The 13515-nt window shown below is 44.0% G+C and overlaps 1 protein-coding gene across 1 annotated transcript in view; it reads right to left on the bottom strand.

Annotated features, from left to right (window-relative positions):
- Nucleotides 1–6660, bottom strand: part of golph3a (golgi phosphoprotein 3a) — a 29106-nt gene extending 22446 nt beyond the window's left edge. Inside the window, exon 1 of the mRNA XM_014143536.3 lies at nucleotides 6218–6660. Within this exon, the coding sequence (XP_013999011.1) occupies nucleotides 6218–6433 (216 nt within the window). The 5' untranslated portion in view covers nucleotides 6434–6660. The remainder of the gene's footprint in view (nucleotides 1–6217) is intronic.
- Nucleotides 6661–13515: the final 6855 nt, after the last annotated feature.

A 13515-nucleotide genomic window follows, 5' to 3' on the forward strand; every position in this document is an offset into this window, starting at 1 on the left:
TCCTAGTAAACTTCACCAGACCATGAAGAGATGTTTGTATACTAATACCCACATAAGTGAACTGCGTTTTCATAGAAATTGTTGAGGGAAGTTAAACTTTTTTTGGCCCGATTATTTTGTACAATTTACCTAATACCCGGACAGCAATTTGAATTCTTCAAATGTACATAATAAAGATGGGATTGAATTCTGGATAGATACGGGGATATCATCCACATATAGTGACATGATATGATTGGATGATTTAATCAGTATAGGAGAAGAAATTCCATTCTGTCTCAGACGTTCTAGCGACAGAATGAATAACGTTGGGGAAAGGCCGCCGCCTCGCCTACATCCCCAACGAAAAAAGGGACGTACCTCTGAGAGTATGGCGTCACTAGACGCCATAGCAACAGGGTTAGCATATAAAACACACAAACCTTATCGACAACATCCTTTCCCAAACCAAATTTCGCCACGTACTGCCATTCAAGCCTGTCAAAAGCCTTCTCAGCATCTAGAAATCAAATCAAATTTTATTTGTCACATACACGTGGTTAACAGATGTTAATGAGAGTGTAGCGAAACGCTTGTGCTTCTAATTCCGACCGTGCAGTAATATCTAACGAGTAATCTAACCTAACAATTTCACAACAACTACCTTATACACACACAAGTGTAAAGGAATGAATAAGAATATGTACATATAAATATATGAATGAGTGATGGCCGAACGGCACAGGCAAGATGCAGTAGATGGTATAGAGTACAGTATATACATATGAGATGAGTAATGTAGGGTATGTGAACTGCAAACTGCACAGCTCACGATACAACTGTTGTGTTTAATGTATTACATTAATTTACCATCTATTATGCATTAAATCGACGGACATTGTCAGGTGCCCCCCCCCCTTTGTGTATTTAACCGGTAATACCGTAAATCTCAGGATCAGAGAAGAACGGTATGACTATATGAAACATCTGAATACAGTCCAACCCTGTTTTAGGAGCCAAACAAGTTTTGGTTTACTGTCATCAGATCTCTGCTTGAGGGAAACGCCAGCTATCCTGTCTGAGAAGTCCTTCAGTGCTATGTCATTAACTGGTTCAACAGGCCTCATATCCATATCCATAACACAGAAGATGCTATCCTGTCTGAGAAGTCCTTCAGTGCTATGCCATTAACTGGTTCAACAGGCCTCATATCCATAACACAGAAGATGCTATCCTGTCTGAGAAGTCCTTCAGTGCTATGCCATTAACTGGTTCAACAGGCCTCATATCCATAACACAGAAGATGCTATCCTGTCTGAGAAGTCCTTCAGTGTTATGCCATTAACTGGTTCAACAGGCCTCATATCCATAACACAGAAGATGCTATCCTGTCTGAGAAGTCCTTCAGTGCTATGCCATTAACTGGTTCAACAGGCCTCATATCCATAACACAGAAGATGCTATCCTGTCTGAGAAGTCCTTCAGTGTTATCTGCCAGGTTCTCATATCCATCTATTTTCCTGAACGAGGAGAATGATTCTACATACCGTAGATTTACTGATGATTTCTGCTCGTTTCCCCGACAGCCACATGGTTTCAATCCAACATCAAACTAGGGACCCAATGGGCTTGGCTTGGGGCGGAACTCAGGGGGGAAACCCCGCATCAACATCTAAGATCTAAGACTACTCTGTCATTAAAAAAAACAAGATGGGCTACACCGCCACCAGCTTACCCAGAAAGACAGCTGGTTACCATTCCCTTCCCTCTGTGTAGGGGACTGGATAATTCAGAGGGAGGGGTAAGGTCTGAATGGAGTAAGGAGAGAAGGATATGGAGTTGATCAGAGCAAAGAGCTGTACTACACTAACTACTACTTAGCACACTGCTGAATGAGGCCCTTTACAAATGCAGCCATTTAAAGGAACTCAGTCCAGCTTTCAACTTACTCTTGTAAGTTGTAAATGGTAGAATGCACAAGGTGCCATTTGGAAATGAGGTAATACATTATCAGTTCCTCTGGTCATCTCAGTCATTGCAGACCCTAAAGCTATTTAAAACATGTGAGATATGTCCAGATCAACGAGCCCATATCGGATAACGTTTTGTAGCCCATACATTTTGTTGTAATGTTCTCCAATGCTGGAAAAGGGGGGGGGGTTGAGTGAAAAGGTTTGGGAACCTCTGTAAAGACTAGTGGGCTGTGTTCATCTCATGCTCCCTGTTAGACTAGTGGGCTGTGTTCATCTCATTCTGCCTGCTAGACTAGTGGGCTGTGTTCATCTCATTCTGCCTGCTAGACTAGTGGGCTGTGTTCATCTCATGCTGCCTGTTAAGACTAGTGGGCTGTGTTCATCTCGTGCTGCCTGCTAGACTAGTGGGCTGTGTTCATCTCATGCTGCCTGCTAGACTAGTGGGCTGTGTTCATCTCATGCTGCCTGCTAGACTAGTGGGCTGTGTTCATCTCATGCTGCCTGCTAGACTAGTGGGCTGTGTTCATCTCATGCTGCCTGCAAGACTAGTGGGCTGTGTTCATCTCATGCTGCCTGTTAGACTAGTGGGCTGTGTTCATCTCATGCTCCCTGTTAAGACTAGTGGGCTGTGTTCATCTCGTTTAGACTAGTGGGCTGTGTTCATCTCATGCTCCCTGTTAGACTAGTGGGCTGTGTTCATCTCATGCTGCCTGTTAAGACTAGTGGGCTGTGTTCATCTCATGCTGCCTGTTAAGACTAGTGGGCTGTGTTCATCTCATGCTGCCTGTTAAGACTAGTGGGCTGTGTTCATTTCATGCTGCCTGCTAGACTAGTGGGCTGTGTTCATCTCATGCTGCCTGCTAAGACTAGTGGGCTGTGTTCATCTCATGCTGCCTGTTAAGACTAGTGGGCTGTGTTCATTTCATGCTGCCTGCTAGACTAGTGGGCTGTGTTCATCTCATGCTGCCTGTTAAGACTAGTGGGCTGTGTTCATCTCATGCTGCCTGTTAAGACTAGTGGGCTGTGTTCATCTCGTTTAGACTAGTGGGCTGTGTTCATCTCATGCTCCCTGTTAGACTAGTGGGCTGTGTTCATCTCAACACACCTAGTTAAGGAAACAAGAGTCGCACCACACAAGTACTTCACTGGTGGGATTAGACCTGCATCCAAAGCTGTTGGCAATCGACTGTCACCTCTCAATGCATTGAGCCTCTGGTTCAAATCTTTACTGTGCTCTACTGCAGTGTGTGGGCTCAGCTGCAATCAGAGACACAATCATATGATAGTTGCTGAATAAGACATGTTTCCTGGTATAGGACTGAGTTCAGCGCAGCATGGGGGAGGGTTGTTGAACTCTGAAATATGCATTACGACACTTTTCTTTCACAGCAGAGCCGCCTCAGCTAGTTAGAGTGAGAGATGTCACTCATTTCTACCACACTCTGGATTTATTATATTCAGATGGAAATACTTTCGCTCCAGTGAATCTCATACCCAGAGCATCAAGCCTGAAGCATTTCTAGGACACAAATTAAGCCTAGTCCAGGACTAAAATATATGCTCAATGGAGAATCTCCACTGAAAGTATTTCTTAGACCCGGACTTTAGAAGCCATGGAAACTTGGAAGTACTGAGAAACATATCCTGACTAAAACAATGACAACATGAGACCGGAAAACAAGCATTCCAATCAGAGCAAGGTGAGCAACTTGGATGGGGGTGGGGGCCAAAAATAAATACATCTGAAGCCATCATGGGGGGCTCACGGGTATGCATATCCATACCCACACGTTGTCAGAGCCAGCCTTAGAAGAACCTCCTCAACTGCTCAAGGACCCGGTTAGAAGAACCCTCAACTGCCCACGAGAACCCGGTTAGAAGAACCTAATCAACTGCCCAAGGACCCAGTTAGAAGAACCTCATCAACTGCCCACGGACCCAGTTAGAAGAACCTCCTCAACTGGCCCAAGGACCCGGTTAGAAGAACCTCCTCAACTGCCCAAGGACCCGGTTAGAAGAACCACCTCAACTGCCCAAGGACCCGGTTAGAAGAACCTCATCAACTGCCCAAGGACCCGGTTAGAAGAACCTCATCAACTGCCCAAGGACCCGGTTAGAAGAACCTCCTCAACTGCCCAAGGACCCGGTTAGAAGAACCTCCTCAACTGTCCAAGGACCCGGTTAGAAGAACCTCCTCAACTGTCCAAGGACCCGGTTAGAAGCACCTCAACTGCCCAAGGACCCAGTTAGAAGCACCTCATCAACTGCCCAAGGACCCAGTTAGAAGAACCTCCTCAACTGCCCAAGGACCCAGTTAGAAGAACCTCCTCAACTGCCCAAGGACCCGGTTAGAAGAACCTCCTCAACTGTCCAAGGAACCGGTTAGAAGCACCTCAACTGCCCAAGGACCCAGTTAGAAGCACCTCATCAACTGCCCAAGGACCCGGTTAGAAGAACCTCCTCAACTGCCCAAGGACCCGGTTAGAAGAACCTCCTCAACTGCCCAAGGACCCGGTTAGAAGAACCTCCTCAACTGCCCAAGGACCCGGTTAGAAGAACCTCATCAACTGCCCAAGGACCCGGTTAGAAGCACCTCATCAACTGCCCAAGGACCCGGTTAGAACCTCCTCAACTGCCCAAGGACCCGGTTAGAACCTCCTCAACTGCCCAAGGACCCGGTTAGAGCACCTCCTCAACTGCCCAAGGACCCGGTTAGAAGAACCTCCTCAACTGTCCAAGGACCCGCTTAGAAGAACCTCCTCAACTGCCCAAGGACCCGGTTAGAAGAACCTCCTCAACTGTCCAAGGACCCAGTTAGAAGAACCTCAACTGCCCAAGGACCCAGTTAGAAGAACCTCAACTGCCCAAGGACCCGGTTAGAACCTCATCAACTGGCCAAGGACCCGGGTTAGAAGAACCTCCTCAACTGCCCAAGGACCCGGTTAGAAGAACCTCATAATTTCAGGCTATTAAGCGATGATGCTGATAAGCTGTGGGCTCCGGTGTGTGTTCGAAGCACTTCCATCACCACTAAGTGGCAAGCACTTGTTTGTATCTAACTAGCTATGTGTATTGCATAAAGCTAGCTAGTTAGCTTGTAGTAAGGACTAGTGAGATGTAGCCGTCTAAATAACTGCTGTAATATTCTCCTGCATTTGGATATTTATGCAAACCCGGAGATTCCACTATGTAGGTGTAGATATCACCATAGGCTACTTTAGGCCCTTCGGTAGGGTTGTCTGCACAGCTGGTCTCCAGGAAGTTGAAAGAACATACATATACACACACACACACACACACACCCACACACACACATACATACATACATACATACATACATACATACATACATACATACATACATACATACATACATACATACATACATACATACATACATACATACATACATACATACATACATACATATATATGCAAGCAAACAACAACAACAAATCAACTTTTCTAAATACCTAGAATATTCAAGGCTTAGCGAAAAGACTGGAAGTAGTACCGAGACATATCTAAGACTAGTGAATTAGATCGAGATTAATTTATCTCGCTAGCCAACATCATGTTTACTGGCAACAACAACAAAAAAGCTAAGGGGGGTAAACAAACAGTGACGTAGATATGGCGCGACAGCGTTACTATATTCACTGTCAATGTCAGCAGGTCGAGTAACAGAATAAGTATCATGTAAATAATAAGTTCTTGATTGTGACAGCAGCCATGTGTGTTTTATAACGACGCTCGAAGCTGTTGAAAACGTTTATAGAAACAATAGTAGTTTGTTTAGGATGCCGCCCCCCCCACAAATTAGGGTAATTACATGGCCTTATTGCTGTACCTTACGTGGAGTGGTACAATTAAGCCATGCCTCGCTGTGTGTATCTTTTAAAAAAGGTATCAAGTTAACATCTAGGGTTGTTTTTTTATTTATTTTTTATCGCTGATTTTATGAAAGTTCCTTATGCTTCCAAAACCTTGATCATCAAGGTCTCTTTTTTGGCACTAAACTACCTACGTTAAACCTTGTCAATGTAGCCAGCATGTCAATGTAAACCTAACTAGCTAACTAAATAGGTAAGTGGTTAGCTGTGCAGTTTAACTAGCTAGCAATAATTATGTTGACAAAATGTAACTAGTTAACGTTAGCTATCGCCTGTTAGTACAATGTTATTTTGACGTCTTTGAAATAACGTTACCTAACCAGCTAAATATGGGTTTTAGTTACACAATAAATACATTATAATAATTAATACCTCGCGATCCTTCAATCCCAAGAGTAGTACTTCTTCCATTAACGTGAGTCGAGTTTCTTTGGAGTCACCGGTGTCTTGTTCATTTTGTTCTTCCCCGCGGCGGGGCTCGAAGTCTTCATCCCCGGATCCTCTGTCCTTGTCGGCGGCAGCCGTACGGGAGGCCTCGGTCCGTCTCTGCACTAGGCCAGAGCTCCGCTGTGTCAGGGAAGAAGTCATGTCTACAAGTTCCGATGAAAACCACTCAGCACTACCCGGCCGTGATTTTTTATTATTATAATTTTTTTTAAAACCACTTTAAATTTGCCCGATACATACAGCTACTGACTCTAATTATTATTATTTTTTTAAAATATTTTTAAAATCTCTGGTAATGACAACTATAGCACAGTGTTTCTACTCTTCCCCCGTCCACTGGTAGTTTATCCAATATGGCGGTGAGCGATGACGAGAGCAGTGGATGTGGCACTTGAGTTGAGCTTGTTGGCGCGTCCCACAGGTAAAAAGGCAGGGGAGGAGAAAAGTAGATGTCAATAAACAAGGTGACCGATTCTCATTTTGGGTGACTTTCTTTCCAAAAGTGCTAATTTTATGATGAAATAAAAGTCAAATATTTCAACGCTTTCAGGTATGATGATGTCCCTAGGTCAACCTACAGTTATGCCCCGACCTAGCGCAACATATATATTGAGGGGTGTAATACACTGAGTGTACAAAACATTAGGAACACTTGCTCTTTCCATGACAGACTGCTTAGGTGAAAGGATTGGGTGAAAGCTATGATCTCTTCTTCGTGATTGGGTTGGCCAGATCGCATCCAACTAAAGGGGTGCATACACTGCCAACTACTGTGCTAAAGTGAGAGGCCAGTCACGGCCTACCTACATTTAAATTCTCTTCATTATTCCTGTTCCTAAAATAATTAATTGCACCACCCACTAGGCCTACACCTATATAACACTATTTCATAAAAAATCACCACCCCACTTCTGCAGTAAAATCTCATACACCCAGGTACTTCTCTGCAGTTTCAACTTACACTCAATTAAAACGCACCACCTCATTCCACTACTGACCCTATCTGTTCCTGCCCATGCTAACAGCCTTGGCATACGTGATGCCACCATTCTACACACCCTGTCACTCTTCTGGAGTCAAATCTGGTATACCCAAATACTTCTCTGCAGCTGCCACCACGACATCTATTCTCTGTGATTTACTTTCCATTTCTGTGGTACAGTTGATAACTATTGCTATGAATGTTATTAAGAAGCCAACCTTACTGAAGCATAACTTACTTGTTACTCTATCACTCTGTACTGGCACAACTCTACTACTCACTGGGATCCTCTCATGATCCCCTCACCCTTGACCCATCCTCCTCCATTTTCTTCACTGCCTCAGCGTACGACACCCTCTGCACTACTCTGACTCTAGCCACTTCAATCTGCCTCTCTCGCACCGGACACTTCTGATCCCCAGCAACATGAGCACCCCTACAATTGACACACACAACTTTATCCACTGAAACAACACACTCCTCTATCCCATGCCCTCCTGCACACTTTCCACATCTTGGAATTTCCCTCCTACACACTGCTGCAACATGACCATGAACGTGGCACCTGAAACAGCGCAGTGGATTCGGCAGACACACCTGGGACAATATGGACATGGGAAAAACCTGTATGATGAGACAACATTAAGATTTGTTCCTGAATGAGGCCCTGGACAAACATCTCTCAAACATTTTACTCACAAATCATGAACCCTCAGCTATTTGACTGCAGTCTGAGTGTGACATGTTTATGCAGTAAGCCTAAGTAAGTAAGTAAGCAGTAAGTACGTAAGTGGTAAGTAAGCAGTAAGTAAGTAAGTAAGCAGTAAGTAAGCAGTAAGTAAGCGGTAAGCCTTCAGCTATAGACGCATCTTATTCTGTTTTGACATCATTTACGGTACATTTTGCACATCATTAACATTTGATGAGATCACTTTTGTTTTGGTCCAGAGTTTATCTGACTCCAGTATTGTGACAGATTGAAGGCCCAGCTAGTCCCCTTCAGGATTGCAGTTCTAATAGTCTAGAAATCCACACTGGCCTAATCCTGATCAAATTACCCCTTCTTTTTACATTCCATTCTCAAATTGCAACCACAGAGCTATCTATGTGCAGTGGTAGATTTAGGTATAGGCGACATGGGCAGCGGCCCAGGGCGGCATCTTGCCAGGTACGGCACGGGGCGCCCGCACCCAAAAATTTGGAATGGTGACATTTGCGCAATCAGTTTTCTATCGCTCATTTACACATCACGTCAATGACATCATATCACCGTGTGGGACTGTGAGTCAATTAACCTTGTCGGAGTAGGTGCCCTGATTCTAGATTGTGAGCTAGGCAAGCTACTGCCTGGGAAGGTCTCCCACTCAGAAGACCAAGATGGGGAGGGGGCGGGGGTAGGTTGACCTCAGGTCTCCACACTGGAAGCCCGAAGTAGGGGGAGCGGGGGAAATCTATCAAATATCGCACCTCTAACTTTGTACAGTACTAACGCTATTAGAAAAATCAGTCACACTACGACAGGGCTGCCCAACCCTTTTCCTGGAGATCTACTGTCCTGTAGGTTTTCAGTCCAACCCTCTTCCTGGAGATCTACTGTCCTGTAGGTTATCAGTCCAACCCTCTTCCTGGAGATCTACCGTCTGGTAGGTTTTCAGTCCAACCCTCTTCCTGGAGATCTACCGTCCTGTAGGTTTTCAGTCCAACCCTCTTCCTGGAGATCTACCGTCCTGTAGGTTTTCAGTCCAACCCTCTTCCTGGAGATCTACCGTCCTGTAGGTTTTCAGTCCAACCCTCTTCCTGGAGATCTACCGTCCTGTAGGTTTTCAGTCCAACCCTCTTCCTGGAGATCTACCGTCCTGTAGGTTTTCAGTCCAACCCTCTTCCTGGAGATCTACCGTCCTGTAGGTTTTCAGTCCAACCCTCTTCCTGAAGATCTACCGTCCTGTAGGTTTTCAGTCCAACCCTCTTCCTGGAGATCTACCGTCCTGTAGGTTTTCAGTCCAACCCTCTTCCTGAAGATCTACTGTCCTGTAGGTTTTCAGTCCAACCCTAATTTAGTGTATCTGATTCAGCTAGTTAAGGTCTTGTTGAGCAGCTAATTAGTAGAATCAGGTGTGTTAAATTAGGGTTGGACTGAAAACCCACAAGACGTTAGATCTCCAGGAAGAGGGTCGGACAGCCGTGCACTACGAAATGCTACCAAATAAACCACAATCCAGCCATAATACTGTGAATATATAGCTTCACAGACATAATGTTGCGTAGTTATTCTGGTTTGTGCGAAATCATTAAGAATAATATAAAACCAGTCTGCACACCACTAAGGTGAATTGGTTTAGTCTGGACTCTTGGTTGACAGTGTTGGGGGGGATTGGTAATGTATTGATGCTCGAGTGCCAAATCAACACAAATGGATAAGAAAAGGTCCAAGCCATCTTATGTGTAGAATAAGTCAAGGAGGTTGTATGATTCATTTGGTTCCTATTCTGACAGTTTGATAAATTGTGCATAATGACATCTATATTTAATTGTGCAACAAATGTATTTAGTGTGTCAAACTCATATACTGTATTTCAATGAACATTCAGGGGCACTTCTGAAGTATTATGGAGCACCCTCTGGCACTGGCCAGGATGAGGAGCCATCCACCTCAGACACACAGGTGTCTTCACAAATGTTGCCTGAGCCTGAGGATGAGGATGAAGACCATTTGCTTCCACTTCTCCCCAGCAGGATTCTTCAGTTGTGTTTGTGCGCATGTGTGTGTGTGTGTGTGTGGGTACACGCACATGTGTTTGTGTGCATCCCTGCATAACATAAACAAAATAAATAATTTCAATTTTGCAAAGATTTTAAGTTTCCATATTGTAGGTAACAACGATTTTTATTATTACTGGGTATGCACAGTGCCTTGCAAAAGTATTCATCCCTTGGCATTTTTCCTATTTTGTTGCATTACAACCTGTAATTTAAATGGATTTTTATTGGGATGTCATGTAATGGACATACACAAAATAGTCCAAATTGGTGAAGTGAAATTAAAAAAATTGCTTGCTTCAAAAAGTTTTTAAAAAAATTAATAAAATGAAAGTGGTGCGTGCATATGTATTCACCCCCTTTGCTATGAAGCCCCTAAATAAGATCTGGTGCAACCAATTACCTTCAGAAGTCACATAATTAGTTAAATAAAGTCCACCTGTGTGCAATCTAAGTGTCACATGATCTCAGTATATATACACCTGTTCTGAAAGGCCCCAGAGTCTGCAACACCACTAAGCAAGGGGAACCACCAAGCAAGCGGCACAATGAAGACCAAGGAGCTCTCCAAACAGGTCAGGGACAAAGTTGTGGAGAAGTACAGATCAGTGTTGTGTTATAAAAAAATATCTGAAATTTTGAACATCTCACGGAGCACCATTAAATCCATTATTAAAAAAATGGAAAGAATATGGCACCACAACAAACCTGGCAAGAGAGGGCCGCCCACCAAAACTCACAGACCAGGCAAGGAGGGCATTAATCAGAGAGGCAACAAAAATACCAAAGATAACCCTGAAAGAGCTGCAAAGCTCCACAGCGGAGATTGGAGTATCTGTCCATAGAACCACTTTAAGCCGTACACTCCACAGAGCTGGGCTTTACGGAAGAGTGGCCAGAAAAAAAGCCATAGCTTAAAGAAAAAAATAAGCAAACACGTTTGGTGTTCACCAAAAGGCATGTGGGAGACTCCTCAAACATATGGAAGAAGGTACTCTGGTCAGATGAGACTAAAATTGAGCTTTTTGGCCATCAAGGAAAATGCTATGTCTGGCGCAAACCCAACACCTCTCATCACCCCGAGAACACCAGCCCCACAGTCAAGCATGGTGGTGGCAGCAGCATCATGCTGTGGGGATGTTTTTCATTGGCAGGGATTGGGAAACTGGTCAGAATTGAAGGAATTATGGATGGCACTAAATACAGGGAAATTCTTGAGGGATTGCTGTTTCAGTCTTCCAGAGATTTGAGACTGGGACAGAAGTTCATCTTCCAGCAGGACAATGACCCTAAGCATACTGCTAAAGCAACACTCAAATGGTTTAAGGGGAAACATTTAAATGTCTTGGAATGCCTAGTCAAAGCCTAGACCTCAATCCAATTGAGAATCCGTGGTATGACTTAAAGATTGCTGTACATCAGTGGAACCCATCCAACTTGAAAGAGCTGGAGCAGTTTTGCCTTGAATAATGGGCAAAAATCCCAGTGGCTAGATGTGCCAAGTTTATAGAGACATACCCCAAGAGACATGCAGCTGTTATTGTTGCAAAAGGTGGCTCTACAAAGTATTGACTTTGGGGGGTGAATAGTTATGCACGCTCAAGTTTCCAGTTTTTTTTTTCTTGTTTGTTTCACAATAAATAATATTTTGCATCTTCACAGTGGTAGGCATGTTGTGTAAATCAAATGATTAAAAACCCTCCCAAAAATAAATTTTAAATCCAGGTTGTAAGGCAACAAAACAGGAAAAAATGCCAAGGGGGTGAATACTTTCGCAAGCCACTGTATGTGGGATGTTCCACCACTATAAATGCTGTGAATAACGTGTGTAAACTAATGCCCATGTGCTCTCCATCATTCTAGATTGCACCTCAGATCTCAGCCAAACTGAACAGTTGTCAGTTGTGATTAGAAGTGTTTCACTGAAGGAGGAGCCCCACATAGTGGAACATTTTATGGGGTTTTTGGAGGCAGAGGAGTCCACAGGATAACATTTGGCATCCCTGATTCTCAAAAAGGAGCTTAAAATTCATTTTGAGGACTGCAGAGGACAGTCTTATGATAATGGGGCCAACAGGAAAGGCAAAAACAATGATGTCCAAGCCAGACCCCTGGAAATGAATCCCAGAGCTCTATTGGTGCCATGTGGGGATCACACATTGAACCTGGTTGTGGCTGATGCTGCTAAAAGTTCTGTCGATGCCACAGGTTACTTTGGCATCTTACACAAACTGTACACCTTGTTCTCAGCCTCCACACAGTGATGGGTCATCCTGAAAAAACATGTGGACATCACTTTGAAGATGTGGACTGAGACAAGGTGGGAGAGTAAAGTTAAGAGTGTCGCGTCACTGAGGTATCAGGCAGCAGTGGTGAGAGATGCACTGATTGAGGTGAGGGATTAAACCAAAGACCCTGTGATATAGATTGAGGCCCAGTCCTTGTCAGAGGAGGTGGTATCATACCACTTCAGCATCTGTACAGTGGTGTGGTATGACATCTGGAACCAGATCCAACATGTGAGAAAGCTGATACAGTCTCCCAGTATGCATGTGGATGTTGCAGTCAGTCTTCTCAGAAAGACAGAGAGAGGTCTCAGCAACTACAGGGCAACGGGCTTTATGACTGCACAAACGTCAGCCAAGGATATTTGCGAGGGTATGAATGTAGAGGCAGTTCTACAACAACAAAAAGACTGAGGTCCACAAAGCTGCACTTTTCATACGAATCGTTTGATGAGCCTTTGAGTGATGCCCTGAAGAAGAAGCTGGAGGTGGACATTTTTCAATGTCGTTGTTGATGCTGCAACCTCAGCCCTGCAGGAAAGATTTTCCTCATTGGAAAATGTGGGAGAGAAGTTTGGAGTGCTGTCAACCTTCCAAGGTCTCTCAAGCGAGGAGCTGACAGAACAATGTGAGGCCCTTAGTATGACACTGCACTACTATAACTAGAACACTCAGACTTGGATGGCAGAGAGCTTGCACAGGAACTGAAGAACTTGCCTGACTTGCCATCGAAGACCATGACCCTGCTTGAGCTGCTGATATTTATACACGAAAGGGAGCTCTCAAAAGGGTATCCAAATTTATGGACTGCTCTCAGAATTTCTCTTATTCTTCCAATGATCGTAGCTGAAGCAGAAAGGAGCTTTTCAAAGCTGAAGCTTATCAAATCCTACCTGAGGTCCACCATGTCACAAGAACGCCTTAGTGGCCTTGCTGTCATCAGTATTAACCATGCAATTGCTGGGCAGATTTCTTATTATGTAATTGATGACTTTGCATCAAGGAAGGTAAGAAAGGTCAGGGTTTAGATGGCAGTTGTGGAATTTAGTTTGTGTGTTTCTTGTTTGAAGTGAAATAGTCAGGTTCTCGTCTGTATAAGTGTGTTATTCTATTTGTGTGATATAGGATTTGTGCAATTTAGTTTTATTTGTGTTTTTGTTAGCAATAGTGTAATAATTAGATTCTCTTTTTTATTTGTA

The sequence above is a fragment of the Salmo salar genome, chromosome 15 (assembly GCF_965601325.2).
Source record: "Salmo salar chromosome 15, fSalSal1, whole genome shotgun sequence".
NCBI lineage: Eukaryota > Metazoa > Chordata > Actinopteri > Salmoniformes > Salmonidae > Salmo > Salmo salar.